This window comes from Phocoena sinus, chromosome 15 (genome assembly GCF_008692025.1).
Source record: "Phocoena sinus isolate mPhoSin1 chromosome 15, mPhoSin1.pri, whole genome shotgun sequence".
In the NCBI taxonomy this organism is placed as follows: domain Eukaryota; kingdom Metazoa; phylum Chordata; class Mammalia; order Artiodactyla; family Phocoenidae; genus Phocoena; species Phocoena sinus.
This window is the reverse complement of record NC_045777.1, coordinates 32256394-32283041: the sequence shown is the minus strand read 5'-3', so window position 1 is coordinate 32283041 and position 26648 is coordinate 32256394. Positions and strand designations below refer to the sequence as shown.

Genomic DNA, 26648 nt, shown 5'->3' with positions numbered 1-26648 from the left:
GCATACTTTATAGTACATAATTGGGAGGAATTTTTTTTTTTTTTTGTGGTACGCGGGCCTCTCACTGTTGTGGCCTCTCCCGTTGCGGAGCACAGGTTCTGGACGCGCAAGCTCAGTGGCCATGGCTCACGGGCCCAGCCGCTCCGCGGCATGTGGGATCTTCCCGGACCGGGGCACGAACCCGTGTCCCCTGCATCGGCAGGCAGACTCTCAACCACTGCGCCACGGAATTTTTAATTCCTTAAGAAATTTGGGATTAAAACGAGTGCCATCAAGAAACCATTGCATTCTGTGCCTCGCACAAAGCAGGCACTTAGTAATTATTTATTAACTGAATGGATAACAGACATGCTCTGGGATCTAATCCAAGCTCAAATATCAAATTCCGTCATGAACGATCCGATTTATAAAACTAGAAGCTGTCTAAAAGCTAGAGCTTATCTAACTCAAATGCCTTTTCAATAGGACCACAACTTGCTGCTCGAGCTATCTCTTAGAGTCCTTCAACATCTCTTTTTAAATTTTTAGTATCTCACTCGATTTAAATGAAATCTGATAACAATCTTCTATTACGGGTGAACCAGCGGTTAACCTTGATGCTGGAAAGTAACAGTTTAATTTGGGTGAGTAGCAAATGCTGATTAATTTTTTTGGAACCGTCAAAGGAGAGAACAACTCTTGCCTTTTTTTTTTTTTTTACTTGGTAGGGCCAATTTTTTTCCCAGAAAATAAATGACTACAACTTTTGCAGAGAGGTTCTTTCTAGTTTCCAGAAAGCTTCCTTCAAACTTTACGTACAAATAACCTGGGGATCTTGTTAAACGCAATTCCAATAGACAGGTCTGAGAGGGTCCTGAGAGAGCAAATTCTGATAGCCTTCAGATGATACTGCCGGTCCGAACACCATACTTTGCTTAGCAGAGGTATAAACGCTCAACCATCTTAGGTCACCTAATTCTCCTTCTTAACGCTAAAGATTTGATCCAAGTGTGCTTGTTATTTTGTAACGAAAGAAAGTTTCCACAGAACGTCAGGCCTGTTAATTTCCCTCGTTTTCCAATGGGAAAAAAACGCAGTTCAGGATCGCAGCTCCACCTTCCAAACTAGGTTGTCCTAAGACGGCTTAGGGGACCAAGGTAGGCATCTATGAACCCAGGTCAGGTCTCTGCGGCGGCTCCCGGCCAAGAGAAAAACCCAGCGCCGGGTATCGCGGGGAGGCCCGGCCGCCCTCGGCCTCGGACGCAGGCCCTTTCCAGGAACGCGCGGGACCGCCCCCCGCACGCGGCCGCCCATTGGCCCAACGGCGCCGGGCGTGACGTCAGTCCCCGCCCCGCCACTTCTCCGGCCCCGCCCCGCGGAGTGGCCTGGCGGTTTGGTCTGGAGCAGCTGAAACCGGTTTGAGCGGAGCCGTTTCCTGCCGCTGAGCGCCGCGGTTGGCCGCCTGGGGGAGCGCTGGCGAGGCGCGGACAGCGGGCGCCCGGCACCTTGGCCCGCGGCACTGCCTCTCGGGCGCGGCGTCGGTGGCGGCGCGGACCCGCGGATCCGGCAGGTGAGGCGGGAGGTCGGGGGGCCGGCCGCGCGGTGCGAGGGCCGTGGTGGCCGCTCACGTGGCGGCTGAGTTGTCAGGGCGACCCGGCTGGGGTACGCGGGCGGAGCGGGGGGCGAGGCATGGGCAGGGTTCCCCAGCCCGGGCGGGCTCTGCCCGTCGGGGAAACAGCGGCCTGGACGTTCGCCCCGGTAAGTCGGTGGGTGACACATGTTTACTGTATTTATCCTTGCTGCCGCGATTCCGCTGGGCTGCTGGTGCTTCGTTCCCCTCCGAAAATTTTGCAGCGTTTTCGATATACGAGAATGCATAAACCGTAGGACCACCATGAGTATTCAAAGAGGTCTCGCTCACCACCACTCTCTGGCTTTATCCATAAGTAATTCATAGTGTTTTGACAACTGCTTATTTTCTGGAATTGCCTAACCAAGTAGTCTAGGGTGTGCTTGTATAATTCAGTTATTCCAAGAAACCGAAGTGCCTTAGTCTCGTAGGAAAAGGTTCCAGGGACAGTCATCAGTGCCCTTGATACAATTTAAGACAGTTTTCCCCGTCTTATAAAGCTCTTCTTTTTCCAAAGCTCTTCAAATTGCCTTGATGACTTCTGGGAGAAAGCCTTCATCAGGTGCTTCATCGGCCCCCTCTTATCCCACTGCCCGGTTAGAAGGAAATTAGGCGTGAATTCAGCCACGAATTGTAGAGAAATCTTTCACCATTGAGGCAGCTGCCTAGTCTGTAACACATAGAGGAACTGATAGAACGAAGCAGGATGTTTGGATTTGATGTTTTCTTCATACTCTTCTTTAGCCCTTCCTATTTCTGCCCAGTTCCTATCCACTACTACCCCCCTACCCCCTTGTGTGTCTTGCTACGTTTCTGACAGTTGTGACTTAGCTAAGAAATAAATACAAATTATCAGTCCTTTTTCCAGCTCCTAACATTCTGGATACAAATAACACAAGATAAAACAAACAGGTAAAACTACACGATGGTTCAGTGGTTCTCAACTTCGTTAGGGAGAACCAATATTCTAGACAAAATAAGATTAGGAAAGTTGGACTCCAATAATGACCACAAAGGAAATCTCAGTGTCAGAGTGAGTAAAATTTGAAATGTACAAAAAGTAAGTTGATGAATCAAATCTTTGTGTATAACTTAACCAGGAAAAATAAACGAAATGCATATGAAAATAATATCAAGATGAAATGGAAAAAATTTGGAATAGTTTTATGGCATTGTTTAGAAAGGTGATTAAAGAATTAACCGGCTTAGTGAAATCTCCAGAACTGCTTTCTTAATAAAAATCCATTCATGTCTGTGTACCTTTGATTAAAATACTGGCTCAAAATATACTGGGGTCTGAATAGTGGGGTCATAATGATCCTCCAACAGGATGCGCAGGAATTAACTCAGGAAAATACCGGCATTTCACATATTGTTTTCCTATAGTCAGTTAGGCTGTTGGAGCCTAGGAAAGAGCAAGGAGAATTGGAAACAGCTTTTTTCTTTGAAAAAGTATTTGAAGGAAAACGGTGAAATTTTTTGGCTAGAAAAAAACACATTTTAGCTGAAAATATCTGTGACTTCAGTTTAGCTCTAAAGTAAATGTTCCTGTACCTTTGTTTGCTTAAATCTCCCTTTTGTTCCCCAAGCTGGCAAACCAGTAAAGGAATGTGTTGGGATAGTTTACTTGACAAAAAGAATAGAATAAAACTTATTTCAGGTAGTGTAAACTCTGAAATATTTTTTAAATGTAAATTACAATGTCATTTTGCAAATTATGTGAGTCCTTAAAAAAGTTAAAGTAGTGTAAAATGCTATTTAAAGTCCCAGATGAGAATGCTGTTTAATGCTTATCTTCAAAAAGCACAAAGTGGAGGTTATGTTTAAGAACCAGACCAAACCAAAAACCTATCTCAGAAAGTCTGTACGTGAGGTTATAGGTGAATTGGTTAAATTACATAGGCAGTCAGCTCATGTATGTAAAAATGACTAGCATTTTTCATCTTATTCTTGTATGTATATCTAGAAGACCTCCCCTGTCCAAGTTGAGATTTTCTTTGCTTGTTTGGAAGAAGAGGAAGTGTTGGTTGTATAAATTTTTCGTTCCACAACAGAACAGTATTTTACTTTGGTGGTAGCAGGGTGCCAAAATTATATGCTTCAATTCTGCACCAGAATTTTGGCCTCTGTCCACGATCAAGTAAACTGCTGTAGGAGCAGCTCTGCGCTCTTATTTGGTACGGTATTAAATTTGGGCAATGGGGGGAATGGAAATTAACCAGATTATATGACTTAAGGCAATCCAAGTTGGAGATGATGCTTTGTTGATGACTGGAGAGGTTGGGGGGAGGGCGGTAATTTTGTGCTTGTGTATGTAGCTTTGGTGTAGTAAATACTGGATACTGCAGCTGGTTCCAGTCAAGTTACTATAGCCACTTTTACAAGCAACCTTAAGAATGAGAAGCTCAATTTTAATCAGTTGATTTCCTTTTCATTAAATTTACATGTTTCACATTTAACGCAGTAGAAATTTAGAGATAATTTTGTACTAGGTGTTGATTTTAATACATAGGAATAATTACATCTGATTTCCCTAAAATTGGTTAAAATAGTTACTTAAAATTGATCAACAAATAACTGAACACCAGCTTTTAATGATGTAGATGAGATTGTTCTTAGTAACTGGCAGTAAACACTGGGTGAAAGTACAGGTTATATGTTGAGATGGTGGTTGGTTATTAAGCAATTTGCTGGATGATAGGGCTTTTTGCTATGTCTCAAAATTAATTCAGTAACTTAAAAAACCAAGCCTTTTTGCTAGCCGTAAGGTTTCTTCTTGATATGATTGATACAGATAAATTAAATGTAAGATATAGATAAATGTAAGATTGCAGTGCTTCAATGAATCATTTTATTTATTAGGAAAGGAAATAGTCTTATTATCTTAGGGTTATACTCAGATTCATATCAGATGTCATATTAAAAGACAACTATTAAGATATTTGGGTTAAATAGGTAAAAGGTGAGGTAACAATCTAGAGCTAATTTTAGATTTGGAACATTCTTTGGCCATGCTACAACTGGATGTATATGCTTTAAATAGATCATGTTTACTCTTAGACACAGAAAGTAGATTAAGGTATCAAGGACAGGTGTTTTTTCCTCCAGTGTGGAATCTTGGGTTTTCTAACTGAAATGGTAGAGTGGCCAGATACGGAATTCTTTAGCCAAGTGACATGAAACCACATTGACTGGTGTTCTTGCTTAGTATATATACTGTATTTACATTTTGTAATTGATGTAGGTGGGATGATGCATAGTTTATAGCTAACATTGGCTATAAACTATGATCCTCGTTGCAGCCCCCCTGTGGTTAGATATTAGAGATTCCTCATCCTCAGCCCACTTGATATTTGGAGCTGGACAATTATTTGTGGAGAGCTGTTCTGTGCATTGTACGGTGTTGAGCATCACTCCTGGCTTCTACCCACTAAATGCCAGGAGCATCACCCACAGTTGTGGCAACGAAAAATGTCTCCTGACATTGCCAAATGTCCTTTAGAGGACAAAATTGCCTCCAGTGGCAACTGCTGCTATCGATCTATCTGCCTTGACTTGGAAGCGTGGTTAACTGTGGGTATTAGTGTTCATTAAATGACCATTGCAGAGTTGTGCATGTGTTCACAGGGAGGGGAACATAGCGAAAATGGAAGAAAGAATAGCTAGGAAAGGTACTTGAGGATTTTTTTTTTTGAATAAAATAATGTGTAAATGAAGATAAGCAATTTCAGTTGGTAAATTAAAGGAAATGATGTAAAGACATCATTGGAATTATTTTAGGAACATTGATGGATTGGGGGTATGAAAGTTTTTTTGGAGGTGTTGGAGAAGTTATGTACAATATGATGTGACCTTGTGTGGAGTATATATTCTTTCTATATTTAAATTCTATAAACTGCATGAGAATTGATGTACATTAATTTTTTAAAAAAATTTCCTATCTTGGGACTTCCCTGGTGGGCTAGTGGTTAGGACTCCGTGCTTCCACTGCAGAGGGCATGGGGTTCCATCCCTGGTCGGAGAACTAAGTTCCCGTGTGCCGTGGCCAAAAATAAATAAATAAAAAAATAAATAAAACTAAAAACAATTTTAAATTTCCAGTCTTTTCTTAAGTACTTAAATTAAGGGATAATAAGGTGAATAGGTTGGTTAGGCTGGGAAAAACAGTGAAGAAATGAAAAGTAAGCTGGAGAGAAAATGTGGGTAAGGAATAAAGGACATCAAAGACTTCGGGATTTAGATTTCTATAAGTAATGGAAGTGATTCCAAGCCAGGGATGTGAGGGATATTCTAATTGACATAAAATGTATTGTTGGGAAGTGATTGAGAAACCAAAATATAAGTAGGAGACTTAGGGTTTTTAATGAAGTTTAAACTTAGAAAGAAAGGCATGTATATAAGATCAATTAAAATCTACAGGATTTGGTAATGTTGACTTGGCCAAAAATTCGTTCGGTTAATGAATATGTTGTTCAATAAAGTTCTTGGTGAAAATGAAAAATGGCAAGACTTCCTGCTGGCGCAGTGGTTAAGAATCCACCTGCCAATGTGGGGGGACATGGGTTCGAGCCCTGGTCCGGGAAGATCCCACATGCCGCAGAGCACTAAGCCTGTGTGCTACAACTACTGAGCCTAGTGCTCTAGAGCCTCTGAGCCACAACTACTGAAGCCCGCATGCCTAGAGCCCGTGCTTCGCACAAGAGAAGCCACCGCAGTGAGAAGCCTGCACACTGCAGCGAAGAGTAGCCCCCGCTCCCAGCAACTCCCAGAGAAAGCTCGCCCGCAGCAATGAAGACCCAGTGCAGCCAAAAAATAAATATATTTTAAAAATGTCTACTTAAAACGAACGAACTTTTTGGCCAACCCAATAGATTGCAGAGTTGAGACTAATTCAAGTCTGCAGGAACTACAGTAATGATGGGCCTGTGGTTAATAAGAGAAACTTGAAAAAGAGTGATTGTTGAGGGGGAAGGGGTTTTTGTTATTGTATTTTTTAAGCCATTGGTTAGGTCACTTAGAAGCAGGTTCTCAAACTTGTTTCAGAACTTAACTAGTTTGTTTCAGTGGGTGGTACTTAAGTTCTTTGGTTGTTTTCTTGTTATTAAAATTGGAACCTTCTTAATTAAAGTAGAAATGCTCTCTTGAGCCAAGTTTTTTTCTGTCTCTAGTTGTTGGTTGTGTGTGTTTCCCTCCACTATAAACATGAGCCTGGTCAGGAAAGATAGGTTGAGTTCAGAACAGCTGCTTATTAGAGGAGAAGGTATATGACAAGATAATCTTGAATTCTTAAAAAAAGTTTGGACACACTTGTTTTGCAGATTTTTCTAGTCCATACATTCTTACAGAATAGGTTGTGTAACACTAGGTCCTAAAACTTTGCTAGGTACTTCCTAAATAATTCTATATATAAGGTATCTGAAATCTTTTGCTCACAGTTGAGATTCATTTTTGTTTTTGTGTGTTTTAACTTGTTTCTTGGTGGTAGCTATCTAGAGCTGATATTCATGTACTATAAATGACATCTTTTTCTTTCTAGCACAACGTCCTAAAATAAATCCATCAGAATGACACCTTCTCAGGTTACCTTTGAAATAAGAGGAGCTCTTTACCAGGTATTGTAAAACTTTACTTTTAAACATTTAAAAAAAAATAAATGAGTGTTTTTCTTATCTGGATTATCTTAAATATAGAGTTGTTACTAGAATGAGCCTAATTATTAGATGAAAGTATCTTTAGGACATGCCTGATAACAGAAATGTGCTCGGAGTATAACAAATTCAAGAAAAAAAACTTCCCAAATAGTAAGTGTCCTTAGGCTCATGTTGTTCCAGGAAAGCTGTGAATTTTGAAACAGGACAGATAATTGAACTGTAATTTGTTTGTTTGTTTGTTTTTCGGCTGTACTACCGCAGCTTGTGGTATCTTATTGTTTGTTTTCGGCTGTACTTCCTGCAAGCTATGTGGTATCTTAGTTCCCTGACTAGGGATTGAACCTGGGCCCTTGGCAGTGAGAGCGTGGAGTCCTAACCATTGGACCGCCAGGGAATTCTCTGAGCTATGATTTTTAAGTCATGAAAATGAAGGAAATTTTTCTAGTGTTGAGGAGTTGGTGAAATATTTGGTGAAGGTAAATTTGTTCCTTACTTGTACATCTATTTTTTTAAGCTTTATTGTATTTTTTAACTGTCTACTGAAGCAGTGTGAAATAATTTTAGTGTAAGGTAACATGTCAAAACAGTATCACACCTTGCTACTCACCTGGTTAAGACTCCTCCCTTCTGCTGCAGGGGACACGGGTTCGATCCCTGGTTGGGGAACGAAGATCCCACATGCCGCACAGTGCGGCCCAAAAAACAAAAACAAAAAAAAAAACAGTATCACACCTGGGTTAAAAATTCCTTGTTTAATACACTCTGGCTATGCTGGCCAGTTCCTCAAATCTTTTGCATTCCTTTCCTCCTTTGGGGCTTTCTCAAATTGTTTCCTTTGTTTAGATCTGTGCCCCCACCCGCCTAACTCTCCTTATCCCAGCTTCCTGTATTCAACTAGGTTAAGGTCCCTGTGAAATTCAAGGTTCTTTTTTGTAGTACCTCTTATGAGTTTTATGGAGTCATATGAGTAATTTTTCTTGTGGACAGATTGTAAGCTCTATGAAAAATAATGTGACTTTATCTTATTCATGCTGAATTCCTGTACCTAGCACAGTACCTGGCTCAGAGCAGGGGTAAGTATGTGTTCGAACAATGAATAAATGATTCATTCTGTATGTCAGGCATCTTTGATACAGCATCCATCACAGCACCTGACGGTGTGTGTTTGTCCAAGTTCAGATTCTTAGCCAGGATGATTTTGTACAGCTCCACCTCTAGGCAAGATTCTGCAGATTGAAGATTGCTAGTCAGTTGATGGGGTTGCTCCCTTATGTCTAGTACTCACCTCTTGTCCTGTGTGTAACCTCTTCTGTGGAGAGAAGACTGCAGACCTATATCATACTTTTGTGCATAGGCAGTTTAAGCTAGAAGGAGCTGGCCACATCAGGCAAATGTGGTGACCACAGAGTTAGCCACAGAAGGATCAGCTTGACAAGGTGGAACGCCTTCTCAAGGACTAGTGGCAGATGTGAATGTAGGTGGGAAGGAAGGGAGGTAGAGGGACAGGGAGGGGATGTTGGGGTGGATTCTCACCTCCCCCCCAGATCTCAGGTCACCTTGATTTCCTCCCCAAAGCAAGGAGGAAGTGTTCTCTGCTGAAAGTGGAAAGACTGCAGAGAGAAGTGAAGTAAGAGGGAACAAGTAAAAAGAATATGTGGGGGTGCTGTTTGCAGATTCCTTTAGTTAGCATTCAGGTCTTTATAATCTTCTATAAATGAAATCCAATTAAAGAAATAGGTCTGTTCTGGTAAAAAGTTTCCGGTTTTTCCTCATAGAAACCATATTCAAAGGCAATCAGCAGAAAGACAGAGTAACATTGCAGGAGGGAATTGGTAAAATGCAGGAGCACTTATATAGAAGGAACGTAACCACAGATTGTCCAAGTTTCACTTTTTCCATGTGGGTTACATGTTCTTTCCAGAGCAGAGAGTAGCTGCTGTTTTGTATGGGGATAAGAAATAACTGACTCCATGAGGAAGGTTAATGAGACTCTCCTTTACAAAGGAAGTGTAACCGGCCTGAATCAGTGATTTGATGGTAATCTGGACTTTGAGCTAGGAGCCGCTGCATATGCTGTACATATGCAGAGCAACATATATGATCTTGAGAATAAATATTTGTGCCTTGTATTTAGCAAGTGTTTATCTTTTTTTTTTTTTTTAATGCGAAGAGGTAGTGATAACCTAAGTTAATTGCAAAAAAAAAATCTGGTTACTTTAAAGGATTGGTGAGTATTTTAACATGAAATCTTTATACATAACCACTTTATGTTTTTACAGACATGTGTTTAGAACCCTGAAAACTCCTGAACGACTACCACATTTGGGATTTTAGTTAAGTTTTAGACAGTCCAAGCATATATAATGCCATGCAGGTGGCTAAAGCCAATTAGAACTCGAGTCTTACTATAGTAGTGCCCAGAGCTTGGAAACCAAGCTACTCTCAGAGTGCGGAGGAGTTTGTCCTGAAGTTTGTTCACTTGGGCTCAGTTCCTTGTTTTTTTCTTTATGGATTTTAATTATAGTAATTCAGAATGTATTGATATATAAGTTAAAGATATCTGCATACTTATATTCAAGAAGCTGTAGACTTTTGCTAAATATATGGAATTTAGCAAATATAGGTGATGACTATATGTTGGTTTGTGTGTTGATGACAAGTGTTCAGATGAAGTGTGATATTTTTATTTTAGTAAGGAATATGAGATTTTTGTCTAGTTTTTCACTAGTCTTTGTTCTGGGGACTTTTTTTTCTTTGTTGTTGTTACATTGCTCATTTCCCATTGATAATTTTCTTGATCTTTAGCTTCTTGGTAGCTGCTGTTTGAGTTCCTGGAAAATATCAGGTACTGGTTCTGTAGGATACTTATATGCTCCTTTAAATTGGAAGCTGCCTTGAAGGCAAGGATTGCCATTTGATCACCTTGTCTTGGTGCTCATTATTGGCTCAGTAAGTAGTTGAAAAATGAAGAAAAGTCTGTCCCTGTACATCCTTCCTTTTCTCTGCTTTTGGTTCTATAGAGGTGGGTCAGGTTAATAACGTAGGTGCTAGTGTGAGTGGCACCTGGGTCGAAACCCATTTCTCCACTGAAGCTCTTCCATCTCCACTGAAAGGGACTCTGCATCCCATTAAATTAGTGCAGTTTCCTAAAACTAAAATGAGATGTTCCTACTTAACCCACTATAACTCGTTATGTTTCTTTAGGAGAGGTTTTTGCAATATGTGGAAGCTCTGATGCTTTGGGAAACTGGAATCCTCAAAATGCTGTGGCTCTTCTTCCAGAGAACGAGACAGGTGAAAGGTAAGCATGGACATGTCATAATACTGAATAATTGTGACATTCAGATTATAAACTTGGGGGTTTCTAAGATACCTTGGTATATTTTTCTTTTAATTTTTATCAAACTTATCACATATGTATAAAGAGTGAAGTCATTTTACAGAGTTTGCTGTGAAAAAACAAGTTCCTCTGTTTCTCAATTTCCACCTCGCAAAAAGTCATTTTCAACTCTTGGCTGTTGGCTGGTTCTTTTGATGCTTAATACCATATTTCTAAACAGGCTTATATTGTTATTTCTTATTTTTAAAAAATTAAGGCATTTTTTTGCTTCTCAGTACTATTCTTGATAAAAGATCTAATTTTTGCTTTAGCTTATGAAATAATTTTTTGAGACATATATTCTTTTAAAAGTAGCAGAGGGTGGAACACATCCTTAGAAATTTTAGCTAATGTAGTGAAATAAGTTTACTACTGACATTAAATACAGCACTAAACTTAGCATGGGTGTGTTGGTGCATTGGAGTGGGGAAAGGAGGATCTGGGTGCCAGTTTCAGTTCCGCAGTTAGCTGTGATCTTGGGCAGATCTCATATCTCTAAGCCTTGGTTCCTTTATCTGCATGGTAAAGGGGTTAGGATAGAATCAGTGTTGTCAACAAAGGTGGTCCTTCTCTGTATGGATATTTTGAAGTGTTATGGATTGTCAAGATGTATGCGTGGGGGTAAAGGAAAGATGAGGAGATTCTAAATAGTATACAAATACATGCAGTGCCCCCAGGGAGAAACATCAGATTAGATGATTGTTAAGCAGTGCTACTAAAAATGTGGCCTGTGGACTCAGTGCTAGACAAAAAACATTTTTTTATCAGTGCACGATGTGAGAAATACAAAGATTGAGAGCAAGCATTTAGAAATGTTTATGACAGTTTGACATTGCTGGGATACCCATGCATGTCATGGACTTATCTCATTGAACTGGGTACATCATAGACCAGAAGTATTGGTCATGGGACAAGTAGAGTAACATAAGTAAACAGAAACTGGTCCTTCACAGCAGACAGTTTGAGGAGCACTGATGGCAAAGCAGAGGGAAATAACAAGGAAAGTAAAACAATACCATAATGTAAGCTCAGGAAAAAAAAAACAAAAAACATACATAGAACACCCGTTTCTCTCTTTGTCATTAGTGTGACACGTTTTCTCAGCCAATTCTCTTCTGTTTTTATAAGTTAAGTTCTGTTGACAAATGATATTGGGATCACAGAAAAACGAGATGTTTATTCTCTTCTAGTGCCTATTTTTTCCTTGATTTGTGGATTAGTCACTCCTGTCTGAAGTGAAACCTCATGTCTTTCTAAACTTGTTTACCTCTGCTCTGAACTCTTGAGCTGCCCTGTTACCTGTCTTAAGTCCATTCTAGCCAACCTGGTCAAAGTGATGTGAACAGAATGAGAACAGTTAACTTCTTAATTTTAAGGAAGCAGCCATTTTGACATCGCTGTACAATGAAGTATAATTGATTCATATATGGCAGATAAACAGTGCTTCACAAAGAGAAAGGAAGTAGATGACACAGTTGATAAAAGTAGTTGATACAAGATGATACAAAAGGTAAACAAATCTGTTTGCCTGTAAACAACAGTCTCATGGGGGTTTTTGGTTGGTTGGTTTGTTTTTGACAGCGTGCTGGATCTTAGTTCCCGGACCAGGGATTGAACCCTTCCCGCTGCAGTGAAAACTCAGAGTCCTAACCACTGGACCACCAGGAAATTCCCCAGTCTTGTGTTTTAGAACTGTGTTTCTTTGGGATTTCAGTGTACTCTGCATTTAAGTCCTCTGTTCCTCCTTTTCAGTCTCTTAAGTCTCTCTGTACCTACAGGTTTGTGGTGACAAGAGCTCTGTTGGAATTTTTTTCTTACAAACAATTTGAAGGTTGTGGTGTCATTTCCTAATAATGCAGAAAATGTGGGTCACTTATGATTTTATTTGCCCTTCTTGGAGATTTTCATGGTATTTTTGTGGGGAGGATATTAGGGCAATTCAAAATCAGACAGGTGCACTAAACCTTCTCACTGCCCCTCGTTCCTGGTTTTTCTTGAGTTTCATCAGGTTACGTTCATTCTTGACGTCACTGAACAGTTCTGGTACATTTTTTTTTAAGTAATTTTATTTATTTATTTATTCATTCATTCATTCATGACTGTGTTGGGTCTTTGTTGCTACACTCAGGCTTTCTCTCTAGTTGCACTGAGCCGGGGCTACTCTTTGTTGTGGTGCGGTGGCTTCTCTTGTTGTGGAGCGTGGGCTGTAGGCCCATGGGCTCAGCAATTGTGGCTCACGGGCTCTAGAGCGCAGGCTCAGTAATTGTGGTGCACAGGCTTAGTTGCTCCGTGGCACGTGGGATCTTCCCGGACCAGGGATCGAACCCATGTTCCCTGCATTGGCAGGCGGATTCTTAACCACTGTTCTACCAGGGAAGTCCCTCTGGTTCATTTATAACTTTGCTATAGTTGCTTAGGGAAGTAAAGTAAAAAGACTGATTTTATTGCTCTCACCATCTGATCTTTTCATTTGGTGGTTCTTAACCAGGGGAGCACATTGGAATCACTTTAAAAAATGATTTAAAAAGCACTTTAACTGGTTTAAAGCACTTTAAAAGGGGGCTTTTAAAAAAATGCCGAGACCCTGCTCCTGTAAGATTGATAAATAGTGCACGAGAGAGGGGCCCCAGCACATTTTTAAAGCTTCCCACTAATTCTACTGTGCACATCTGGGGCTAGTTTCACATACTCTGGCTGGTTTTATGGGTGAAATAATACTGGAAATTTGCCTTTTTCTTTTTGGGTAGCAGAGATGGGAAATAAATTTCATCTCAGAGTTGGTAGAATCTGCCTGGAGCCCTGTGTTGAAAAGGATTCTGAGGCTTATCAGGGAGAAGTAGTCAGGGCACATGTTCCGAGCATTTAGGCTGTCCTTGTTGTGCAGCAGTGTTTCTCAACCAATCACATATGTCCAGTTTATCAAACTCCACGAGACAAAGCTCCACCCCAGACCTATGAAACCAGAGTTTCCCAGGGTGGAGCCAGGGCATATGTATTTTATTATTACCAGGTTAATCTGATTGTTGAAGCTAGGACCAGGGGTGACAGCTGGTTGTGGATATTTTGTTAGAAACCAAAATTGAGTCAGAGTGAGGATAATGCCCTAAGTCTGTCTTGGCAGAGCCAGGTGGGGAGCAGTGCTAGCCATCTGGTATCATGGAAGAATATTTGGAGCTGCCCTTTAGTCACTGAACTATTCATGCTGAATTAACGTTTGGGTAATGGTCTCTGACATGGGCTCTCAAACTTGTGTTCATCATCAGAGTCACCTGGACACTTGTTAAATTACAGAGTGCTTGGGCCCTCCCCCAGAGTTTCAAATTCAATAGGTCTAGATGCGGCGTGAGATTTTTTTTTTTTGTTTGGCTGTATTAGGTTTTCGTTGCTGCATGCAGGCTTTCTTTAGTTGCGTTGCGCAGGAGCTACTCTTCATGGCGGTGCGCAGGCTTCTTATTGCAGTGGCTTCTCTTGTTGTGGAGCACGGGCTCTAGGTGCGTGAGCTTCAGTAGTTGTGGCATGCAGGCTCAGTAGTTGTGGCACATGGGCTTAGTTGTTTCGCGGCATGTGGGATCTTCCCGGACCAGGGCTCGAACCCGTGTCCCCTGCATTGGTAGGTGGATTCTTAACCCCTACGCAACCAGGGAAGCCCTGGCCTGAGATTTTGCATTTCTAACAAGCTCCCAGTTGATACTGATGGTCCTGGGACCACACTTTGAATAACATTGGCCTATGATTTGAAGCTAAAAATCAGTTATAATCATGAATTGTAGTGAATTCTTTCACTGTTGAGTCTAAGCTTTAGAATTAGCATTAGAATATGTAGAATGACATAGTTCAGAGGAAGACGTTGAGTAAGATACAAGTACAAGTAAGATACAGACACTGATTGCTTGGCTAGGGAAATAGCCAGAGGCTGGGCAGGACAGAATAAGGGATAGTTGGGAACAGGCATTTAAGTTTGTGACCTTGGCCTCAAAGCCTGTTAGCAGCCATGTAACATCCCTAGCTAAGTGGAAAGTGAGAGGAGATTCAGAGGTCTGCACTGCTTGCCTTTTCTGGTTGGAATACTACTTCTCCTGCTTCTTTGTATGGCTCATCATTTAGGTCTCAGCTCAGACAGTTCTTTCTTGTTGAGATCTCGCTCCAAAACTTCTTGTCACCTCAGAAAGGTCAGCTAGCCCTTCCTATGTATGCTGTTTGCTTATATATTTGTCTATCCACATAAGCAAGCAATCTCCTTGAAGATGGAGCTCTTTCTGCCTTATTCATCACTGTGTTCCCAGTACCTGGTTCAGATTAGGCCTGGAGTAAAATTTTGTGTAGGAATAAATAAATGGTATTGATCACAGACCTTACTTGAGGGGTTTTATGAATTAATGAAGACTTTATGCATTTTAGTTTGATACTGATGCTGCTGCTTTAATTCTTTTTTCTCACAGCATGTTATGGAAAGCAACCATTGTACTTAGTAGAGGAGTATCAGTTCAGTACCGCTACTTCAAAGGGTGCTTTTTAGAACCAAAGGTATGTTTTCTTTATCTAGTTTCCAGTTTCTTTAGAAGACTTCTTTCAAAAGCAACTAACTTAAGTTTGGAAACATTAAAAGTAAAATGAGTTTGTTTAGATCAAATAAGGAGAAAAGAACTCTGGATTAATAATATTTTAGCACCAAAAAGAAAGGAAGTAGCCTCTTCAGAGGCAAATAGTGTGTGCAATGGAATTTTTAAAAGACTAATAGTAAGTATGTTCTGCAATATTCTTATCATGAAATTGGTTTTAATGATAAGTGTTCTTGATAGGTGTGCATTTTCTATAACTTTTGTAAACTAGTTAGTAACCAGTAGTAAAGGTTTTTCTTTTTGTTTCATTTTTTTAATTCATCTGTGGTAAAGATATATTTAGAGGTGTATATAGCCAGCTTTAAGTGAGTAACTTTGAAAAAATTATTTCAACGCAGCTATCTCTTAGTGGCTGCATTAACTCCTATCAAAAATTGAAGTCATTCCTTTTAGATTTTTTTTCAGTGATAGTGTTGATAGACCAGGATCTTTTCTGAAGGCCTTTGGAATATCAGTTAGATCTAAATCTGCTTGCTCACAATGATTTATTTATTATTTTGGGAACATTTTCATATTTAGAAAAGTTGATTCTTTATTTTAAAGATACTTATTTGCTGAAAGGATTATTTTCCTTCAGATTTTTACCTTTGAGCACACTTTGGGCTGCATGTGAACAAGGGCTTAGGCAGGAGTCTAGGAAGCAAACATGGATTAGATCTTTTTAAAAATTTATTTCCCTTTGGGGTCCTTGAATACTTGTTACATGTTAAAAAAAAAAAAATGCAAGCAGCCACTGTTACCTCAGTCTCTTAGCCACCATTATATAAAAGAGAAAAACTGACAAACCCACTTCAGCTGTCTTTTGCACCTATTACGTTTCTTATTCCAAGAATATATTGTGAATATACTCAGTAATTAAAATTAAATTACATTATAGTTGATCATTATGTTGGCTTATCTTGACAATAGTCTCACTTTAATGACTAAGGAAAAGATCATTTATTTGGCATAGGGGTTGTACCTTGTGGCAAAGTTCTTTAGTATAAAGTGACCATTTGTACAGAGTTATGTAGATCATAGCACTTGTGAGTTTGAAAGCATATTTGAGGATCCTGGTATGTGAAATTAACTAAATTTTACTTACGGGGGTGTTTGGACAAGAAAAATCATGAGTCCTTTGGGCGTAGTTTCCTAAAGTAAGACTGTTGTCAACACAGGTCAAATTAAGCCAACCTACAGTATTTTCTCTTTTCATTGAAAATGTAACCAAAAGCAGCAAATCCTTCCAAAATGCCTTTTCCAAAAAATTGGCACGAAGTCTGCTTACAGTAAGAAACAAGTTTTTCCCCTTGTAATACTTGCAAAAGTTTACAGTATGTGTTGGTGAGTGTGTTTCTTTAAGTAGGTGCTCTGTATCGTGTACACATGTACCGTGTGATGCAGGGGCTGCCATGGTAAGTATGTTTTTCATGGAATAGAGTAAATAGCCACATAAAATCCCATGCATATGGCTAGAGGTTTTTTTTTTTCCCACACGCCAGCTTAAAGTGACACTTCTTTTTAAAGTTGGTGGCGCTTTTTAAATGAATCATAATTTTTAATAGACGTAATTAGAAACTTTGTCTCAATTGTGCACTGTCAAATGATAGAACTAATGTGCAAGGAATCTTAAATCGTGAAATGATGTAAATTATTGGAGTATATATTTTATGAATATAAAGAATGATTGGAAAGCAAAATGATTATGAAAGCATTGAAAAACTGAAATGGGTAATAAGGTTAATTTTACTGGGTCAAAAGTTTTAGGTTATCCAAGCAGTTGTAGAACCTAAGCTAAAAATCTTGTGATCTTGTCACTTGACCTTCAGAATTCAGCTTACTCATCTATAAAATGAAGGGTTTGAACTATAGATTTCTTACATCCCTTCGATTGCTAAAATTTTTCTATGAATAAAATTTTACCATTCATAATTTCTCTTCCGTAATTTGCTCTTTCTGGCATATTCCTTTTAGTTTAGAAGTTAAAGACTCTTGAAGTCCTTTTTCTCTTTAATTTCTCACAGCTGTATGTTCTTATGCTTTGTAGAATTAGAATAAGGTGTTAATATATTAAATTCTAAAATAATTTTTTACAGGTGACAAATATTATCTTATTTAAACATAGCAAACAAAAGTAGTAGATATTCCTGGAATGGAAACATTGCTGTGAGTCTGCAGATAACCCATTAATTTCACATCTTCACCAAAGATAATTTTTGAATTAATGTGTAATTTAAACATTTTTTAATCCATGTTCACCCCTTTTTATTTGTGGCTGGAATTAGGGATTGTTGTCTCATACTGAGATGTTAGCCACTTTTTAATTATATTGTCTTTGAAATTTTTCATTCATTTCAGTGAAATAGCTTATTTTTCAGTAACATCTGCTTTTAATTTTTACAGGTGTTAACATTCACTCATAATTAGATTCATTACAAATTCTTTTACCTTGTTCTTAATGTCCCTTGATTTTTATTTAAATCCTTTAACAAAAGAATCAGTCATCTGGTAGGCAGGCAATTGTTTATTTTCATAATAGCCCAGGTTGTCATTTTGTACAGTGGTTTCTTAATAAAATTCTTCTGCATGCTAAATACCCTCAGCTGTTAACTATGAATTTGAACCATCTGAGAGATGTATGTTGGCCTAGCCTTCTTTGCTTTACTCACTCCTAAGTGACTGTTTTTCTTCCTGGTCTTGTTAAAAATAGTGATTTTTAACTAACTGGTTCTGGCCTCTGACATAGATTAAAAATTCAGAGCCCCTTTCACATGGGCATTTTTTTTTTCCATTTTTTTCAAAATCGTAGAAAGGAAACTGAAATTTTTACAGTTTACGCTTAACAGTTTCTATGATATTTGAAAGCAGTGATATTCCATGATAGTGATAGTTTTGCTTGGTGGTCTGTTAAAAACAAAACCCCCAGTCTACCTCTTATATAATCTTGTTTCTTTTTCTCAGTGCTTGATACAGCTGAGTGATGTCAATCAATAACTGTTTAAGAAAGCAGTCATTATGACTTTTTTGTAGAAACAGGTTTTTTGTATGAGAAACATTCCAGCAATCTTCTGATTTAATACATGCTAAAATGTGAAATAACTCTACCAGTCCTGTTAGTGGAGTACTATCTTGGACTGATATTGTTACTTTTGTCTCCAAAGAGCCATTTTCTGCTTGACTCTGAAGTGCTTAAAATTGTGGCAGTCTTTTACAGAATGGAACTCTTGTTTTTTTCCTAAGATCTTGAAGAATGACTTACTGCATTTAGCATATTAAAAAGGATTGTATGTTTTGGAATCGTTGCTAAGATCTTTAATTTCCCAATGCTCAGGTGTTAAGGTTTTTTTTTGTTTTAAAGAACATTGGTAAGCTAAAATTTAAGATTACCTACTAAAGTTTAATAAAGTAGTCACAACAATTTTGGAAATTCAGTGTGTTTTAAAACTTGGTTCATTTGTCAATATTATCACATTTTATGTACCAACCATGAATTTGTAGTGTGAACTCCAGTAGACACAATTATAAGCCATCTGTTGAATTGACCCTTTGGACTGCTCCTCAAGACTCCATTCTGTTCAAGCCTAGTTTGCTTTATGCTATGGTTAGTGGGTTTGTAAACAGGAGTGGAGTTTTAAAAATTACTGTTCCCTCTCAAGTGTTTAATCCACAGGACTATTCTTACATGATTAAGTATAGATACTGTAATCAACACTTTTTGTGAAATTCCCCTGATACCTGAATTAAAACAAAAAATTAAAACAAAGTCTCTCCTTTCTTCTACCCACTTTTAATCCCTGCTGATGTATACTATTATGTTCATGGCACCCTTTCAAGTCACATTTGATTAGTAACTTTTATAAGAATATGGATCTACACCACTTTTGTAGCAAAGAGGATTTTTTTTTTTTTTGAGGGGAGTGCAGGGGACATGGGAGGGGTGGAAGAAGGGAATAGATTAGTTATTTCTGGTTGCCCATTATTGCTAAGAAGCATTCCTATTTTTATTATATACATTTGTATCTTTTGAGGGTTAGAAAGTTTGATGTGTGAAAACAAATTCAAAAAAGTGACAGCAAAAAGTTGTAGTAAAAAACATCTAGCAGATGCAGGATCAGATGTTTCTTGTTTTTTTAGTGTAATTCACCATATTTTAAGATTAGTACTTTCACATTTACATTTTTTAAAATGTCTACACAGTATATTATCAATTCACAAGTGAACCCTTATAACAAGGATGTATTCAGCTAGAGAAAATGAGTTCCTGTATTATCTCAGGATTAAGGAATTGAATGTATATCTAATGCAATTTTAGTTCTCAAACTTCAAAAGTTTGCAAGTTTTAAAAAAAGATTTTAACCTCTGGTTATTTTAAATGACAGAATTATCTCTTGCCTAATTTGTTACATACTTATTTGTTATCATTTGGATCATTTATTATTAAATAAAATCAATATTGAAATCCTATAAAATGTTATAGAAGAGTATTTAATGTCATCTACAGATGTAATAAAGAGAGAAGCTTATATGTTCCAGACTTAAGAGTATATATGTGCCTAGACAAGGGTTTAAAGATACGTGAAAATATTGATAGTGATTATCCCTAAGTAGTGTGATAATGGGTGATTTTTGTTTCTTTTTGCTTCTCTGTATTTTACTAAATTTCTTCTTCAGAAGAAAAAAAATACCTTGTAAGGATATAGTTTGAACATTTTCTTTTAAAATATGTATTTAAGGATTGTATTTTGGCACATAAGTTTAATTAGACAAGTGTAGGGTTTTTTGTTTTGTTTTAGATACTTCAAGGAAAATTAGGAAACACTTCATATACTTCAGTACTTTAGGAACACACAAGAGAATCCTTGTGGTAGTTCATTCTTGTGTTTAAATTGCTGTAGACATTATCAACAATACATAAAGCTTTATTTTCTTTTTTAGTAAGAGAATTTGATAACAGAAGACAGTATTAAAATTTTTCACACTGTATGAATTTATAAACTTTAAGGCAGTAAGAGTAAAACTGGATGTTCATTCCCCTTTAATCAAACTTGTTCTTCAGATTTAGCCATGCATGTGTCCTTTCCTAAAGGAAAGGGCTTCCTGTGCTCCTTAGAAACACTGGTTACTAAAATACGAGAATCTGATATTCTTCCTGTTACCTACTTACTAGTTAAATATATGTAATGAAGAACTTTATTATGCCCTCTAGTTCCTTGAGTAACTTGTGATAATTGATCTTGAAGTATTCGTTCTCAGTATTTCTACTATCAGAGAGTTTAGGCTTTTTCTGAACACTTGAGGAGTTACTTCAATCTTCCAGTAATACTTCGTTGACTTCCGACATACCAAACATAAAGTATATTTGCTGTTAACTTTAACTTACGACAGAGTATCAGTTAAAGATTAAAACTGAGTATTGTAGGTAGATTTAACAATGGGTTTAAAATGGTTTTATTTGCCAGTTCATCTTATTTTTGTTTACTACCTCACCCTCATTTTCTTCCAGCATTCATCATGTTTTTTGACCTGGTACATTCCTGATTTTTTCGCATATAATATTGATATTAACAAGATGAATCTCTTGGTTTCATAATTAGTATAAGACTTAGGCCACAAACATCTAATGGCGTCATGGGTAGAAAATAAGATACAAGAAATTATTGCAGACGTTTAACTTTTAAATTGCAGACTATCGGTGGTCCATGTCAAGTCATAGTTCACAAGTGGGAGACTCATCTACAACCACGATCAATAACCCCTTTAGGTATGGGCATTAACTGCATCTGTTTGAGGCATATGCATAAAGTTACTAATATGCTGCACAATGGCTTAGTGGGATTTAATAAATATTTATTTTAAAGTTTAAGGTCAATGCATTGTCAGTACTACAAGTTTCACTGAGCATATCATGGGTCTTACTTTCAAAACTAAACAGTTCTTAATTGCCTTTCTTCATAAACTTTATTAGAAATGCTTGCCTAGTTATTTTTAATTTCTTGAATTAGATGGGTTTATGGTGGAATATATATTTATATTTGGAGTAGTTACAAAAGTTTATAAAATAGCATTTTTTTTAACTGAGCATCCATCCGTGGCTTTGATATTACTTGCTCAGAGAACTTAGAACATTTGAGGAAAGAATTAATCCAAAACAATGATTCTTACATTTTTAACTTTGAATAGTAATAGAATAAGTTATTCTATTTGTGGGTGTTTTTTAAACTAGTAAATACTTGAATAAACTTGTATGAATGAATTCAGATTTCTTGGTTGTAGCAGACATTTTCCCCCAATACCCTGCTGGCTATGTTAAAGTTGCTATTTAGATAATTTTTGTTTGTTTGTTTGTTTAAACGTTATTTAGTTTTCTTGTGCCTAAAAATGGCATTTCTCTTCATACAAGTATTTTTGAATTTCCTTTTCCATACTGAGATTAAAATTTGAAGTTCTTTTCACATACATTAAATTACCTACTTGGTTTCATCTATAAATTGACTTAGTGCTGAAAACTCTATTTTAGTTTCCAGAGAAAATTAGAATTTAAAGAATAAATGGCTTGTTATTTACTAGCTTAGATTAGAAAGTAGTGAGAGATTCTGCTTTACCCTATATATAGCAAGGACACATCTCGTTTAAACAGCTATCTCATTCCATCCTCTTTATTGGATTTTCTTTTTGTATATACATTTTTGTAATACATTTTTGATAGTATATTTAGAATTTTTATGTAGTGTACTTTAGAATTAAAAGAGTGCCATACTGAGGTTGGAAATTATTAGGAATTGAATATTTTAAAAATTGCATTTTGAAGCATCTTGCAGTTAAATATATTTTCTTATTTTGAGAAAGTAGGATGATTTTGTTTCTGGTCTTTTTAATCTATTTTATACTTTTGGAAAATAAAACTTCTGAACTTAAGAGCTGTGTGAAATATACCAGAGAATCTTTATTGGGAACTGTCACACTTATTTTAACAAATTCAGGTTTATGTTTAAAGTAAACTGGGAAAGGAAATAGCAGGGAAGATAATTAGTATTTTACTCAGAGGGTGGGGCTTAACAGCTTTTCTCATTTAGTTGAAATTTCTGTTAGGAGGCAATGTGCAAACACTTACTTTTTGGTAATTCCTCATAGCTCTATATATACAGGTAAGTTTATGCTGTTTTAAAAAGCTTTTAGCTGGCTATAGAGAATAGTTGGGGTTTGAGGAGCATTATATTTTAGGTAAGTTCAGAATACGCACTACGTAAGAATAAGCATTTTAATTGTGCCAAGACCTTTGGTTTGAAAAATCAACCAGGAGATATTGTTTTCCAGCACCTTGTCAGTCTCATGCATTGGTTGGTATAAACATTTGTCCCAGTGCCTCTAGAGCACCTCTCTGAGGAGTTTTCTTTCTCTTCCTTACAACATTGTGAATAATCACCATGAATATAAGAACCATTAGTTTGATAGCCTCCTTAAAAGGGATTTCTTTATTGAGGGCTACAATAAATATGCTTATTCACTTTGGGCTGCTTTTAAATTCTAAATTTTTTAAAAAATCCTTAAGGTAGGTAATTTCTCAATTGTTCATTCTGTATATACATCATGAATTTTAACTAGATTTTCTATTTTCCTTCAATTTTAGAAAGTGAAATTATTATTGACGATGGACAATTTGGAATCCACAGTAAGTGAGACTGAGTTTTGAAAATTTTTATTCACATGGTTGAGATGTTACCTTACATTTCATTAGAAACAGCACAGGGAAATATGACAGTATGATATTGAAAATAGAGACTAGAAGACTAGATCCAAAAAACAAATGCATTCTGTTAAATAATAGTTTCCATTATTATTATTATTATTATTATTATTATTATTATTATGGGCCATGCCACGTGGCTTGTGGGACCTTAGTTCCCGAACCAGGAGGATTGAACCCACACCCCCTGCAGTGGAAGCGCAGTCCTAACCGCTGGACCGCCAGGGAATTCCCTCTAGTATACTTCTTATGCTTTAAAATTTTATTTATTTTTTAGTTTTTATTTGGCTGTTGACTTTAGGTATATGAATTAATATAATCAATTTAAAAGTATTTTACTTAACTGTTACTATATCATCACTTAACACTATGTTTGAAAATGATGTTAATTGTTCTCAACATTTAAAGTGTGAAATGTTACTCATAAGCTACGTTTGTGCATTTTGTGTTAGTATGTGCATTTATAGTAAAATCAAGATTAAGTAGCAGAACGTTCTAGTAATTATGGCTGAGTATTTAAACAATTAATTTACAGTCATATACTTTCTGCATCAGTAAATACTTTATCCTAAGGATTCAAGTTTTTTCTTCAATGACTGGAATTCTCACAGTGTATCAGCATTATCATGCTAAACTGCATTTTCATTTTAGATACTATACTGTAGGAGTCAAAAGGTGTAAAGGGGGTGGACAGAATGCGTGCTTGCATTGACTGTGAACCAGAGATAATTGCTCATAACCAGTTTGCATTCCTGTTGAGTACAGGAAGGAATAGGGCCTGAATGTTTTGGTTGTGGTTTTACTAAGTACATATGTTTATCCACTTTAGAAATGTACATGCTTTTGCAGTATTTGGGCAGGAATTTAACTTATTTTTCTTGATTTTGTTTGGGATTATTTATATCACATCATAAGGTAGTCTAACATACTCGAATAGTTTTATTTAGTGTTTTAGAGACTACACAAAATTTATGCTACATGTTTTGGAGAGCTTTTTTAATGGAGAAGTTGTTTTCTCATTTCTTCAACTGTAATGATGACATTATATCCTTCTATTATATGTTAGTTACTATGCCTGGTTATAAATGCATGGCATTTCTTTCGTCATCTGTTGCTGTTGTCATCATCTTCCTAAATTCAGCGTTAGTTGGCCTTCAGGATAGAAAGCCATTTCTCCAACTCTGTCCATTTCTGGAAACAGTTTAAAATTAAGAGATGGTAGTGGTTTCTCTTCATGTATGAAATTTGATAGTTACGAAATCATACCGAAGAAGAAAAGTTTCTTGTTTTTTTTTTTTTTTTTAAGTTCTCTTGATGAAGAACTTAGGTCCAAAACAGTTGTCAGCTCCCTGGTATTTATGAAAATGTTATTACCTTTGTTAGTAAGAAACTTCAAGTTAAACAGTGCTAACAGTGCTATCACAGTCATACAGTTTATCTATGGCAGAATATGTAAATGGAGAATACATTTGTTATTACCACCTCATATCTACGCTGCCAGCACTAGTGGAATAACTAGTTTCAGCTGAATATTTCATGTGAAACTTTGGAAGTGTAGTAGTTATCCACTGCCAGTGGAACAAATGCTAGGTTAGAAGCCATCTTGCAATATGTATTCTTTCTGAGATAGATTTGTATTACTTCAATAATATATTCAAAAAGAGTATTTTAATTTACTTTAGTGCTAAAGTTTGGCTAGTTGTTAATGTTCATTTAACTTTTCCCTCCTACTTGATATAAAAGTTATTTTTCAATGACAAGTAAGACTACTTATATATTTGCTTTGGAGAGAAATACCAGTGATAGATAACCTGAGTATATTAAACGGAATGTGAACTAGAATTGTCAATATATATTGTACTTATTGGATTGGCTTTAAAAATATGTATATTAATTACTGTTCTTCATATTTACTTTGCCAGATGGTGTTGAGACTCTGGATTCTGGATGGCTGACTTGTCAGACTGAAATCAGATTACGTTTGCATTATTCTGAGAAACCTCCTGTCTCAATAACCAAGAAAAAATTAAAAAAATCTAGATTTAGGTATGACCATGTGTATTTGTTACTTAGCCTATTTATTTTCACTAATGGTGTAGATTTCTGATCCATCTGGTTATAGCCTTTATGTGTATAAACTAAGAAAATAACACACAGATAATGTCACATTTTCTAATAAATGCGGTGTCTTGTGAGAGTGAACTGCTTCCCTGCCTGAAGATTGCTACAGTTAAATGTACTTATGTTAGTCTTAATCTCCAAATTGGAAACAAGAAAATTTTGTTTTTACTTAGATAAGTGATTTCTAGGCTTATTATCTTTGTAGTTTCTACCATTTAAAATTTCTTAGTGTAGCAATAAATATTTTGTTTTAAAATTGACATAACGAAATGATTTTGAGCTAAATGAAGGGAGAATGGCATGAACAGAAAAATGATTGTTGGAAATATACTTCAGTGTCCTAAATTTTCTGGTGGCTTGAAAACGAGAAACTTTTCCGTTAAGCAGGTCACAGTTATCATAGCAGTTCCAGGTTAGTTTAATTTTAATCTTAATTTAAGAAGATTTAGGTGTCAAGCTTTGTATAAATAACAAAATAGTAAGTAACTTAATTTTTCTGTAATGTCACCATGTATCTGTGGTTTTTTTTGTTTTGTTTTTTGTTTTTGTGGTACACGGGCTTCTCACTGTTGTGACCTCTCCCGTTGTGGAGCACAGGCTCAGGACGCGCAGGTTCAGCAGCCATGGCTCACAGGCCCAGCCGCTCCGCAGCATGTGGGGTCTTCCCGGACCGGGGCACGAACCTGTGTCCCCTGCATCGGCAGGTGGACTCTCAACCACTGTGCCACCAGGGAAGCCCTACCATGTTATATCTTTGAGTGAACTGATTTCTCAACGACGGAGGCAGCCCTATCATTTGAATTTTTGTAACTTTGGGACTGAGAGTTCTAAGTCTTGATACGTTATGCAGCTTTTTCTGACAATGTGTCAGGGCTGGGTTTAAAGGGCCATTTTCAGTAACTGAAGTAATTAATAGTAATACTTATTATCTTCAGAATAAAATTGATAATGATGTTGCAGTTTGTAAATCCATAAATGTTTTACAATAACTGCTGAAAATATTATAGTACTTACCTATACCAGTAATAAAATACATAAGGGAAAGGGTGGGTAACACTTCACAGCCCTTTCCATTGGCTATTCTGTGAGTAAATAGTGTTGGGTGTACCTTGCCTCTGTTCATTAGCTTTTCTAGGCCTGTGCTTTGCTTCTGAAAAACCTAGGTAATTGGACCACGTGGCTGATCTGCAAGATCCATTTGATCGCAGAGATTCTCTAACCAGTTAGTCATAAATAACTGAATATTTTATTTACATGTTAAAAGAAGCAAATAAATTGTGTTAACCGCTGTAAAGTGTTTATTAGCATAAGACCCTGAAATAAAGGTAGCAGTAGAAGATAAAGCCTTGGTTGGTTGGGCTTATTAGGATTTTTTTTTTCTTTGACTATAATTAAGAAATTAATAGAGGGAATTTCCTGGCAGTCCAGTGGTTAGGACTCTGTGCTTCTACTGCAGGGAGAACAGGTTCGATCCTTGGTTGGGAAACTAAGATCCTGCATGCTGCGGTGTGGCCAAAAAAAAAAAAAAAAAAATTAGTAGATAATT

General features: G+C 37.1%; 1 protein-coding gene across 6 annotated transcripts in view; it reads left to right on the top strand.

Moving 5' to 3' along the window:
* Positions 1 to 1366: 1366 nt before the first annotated feature.
* The window catches only part of GPCPD1 (glycerophosphocholine phosphodiesterase 1), a 63017-nt gene continuing 37735 nt past the window's right edge, over positions 1367 to 26648 (top strand). For 3 of the 6 annotated variants that reach the window (XR_004345854.1, XM_032605768.1, XM_032605771.1), the window contains exons 1-7: positions 1367 to 1549; positions 7146 to 7221; positions 10465 to 10561; positions 15079 to 15163; positions 20923 to 20998; positions 22865 to 22906; positions 24904 to 25027. Coding sequence is in view for 5 of the 6 variants with exons in the window: in XM_032605768.1 (XP_032461659.1) it covers positions 15080 to 15163; positions 20923 to 20998; positions 22865 to 22906; positions 24904 to 25027 (326 nt within the window). In the remaining variant the exon portion in view is untranslated. Of the gene's footprint in view, positions 1550 to 7145; positions 7222 to 8750; positions 8755 to 10464; positions 10562 to 15078; positions 15164 to 20922; positions 20999 to 22864; positions 22907 to 24903; positions 25028 to 26648 lie in introns of those variants that run through there. The other 3 variants (XM_032605772.1, XM_032605770.1, XM_032605769.1) reach the window with 3 other exon arrangements.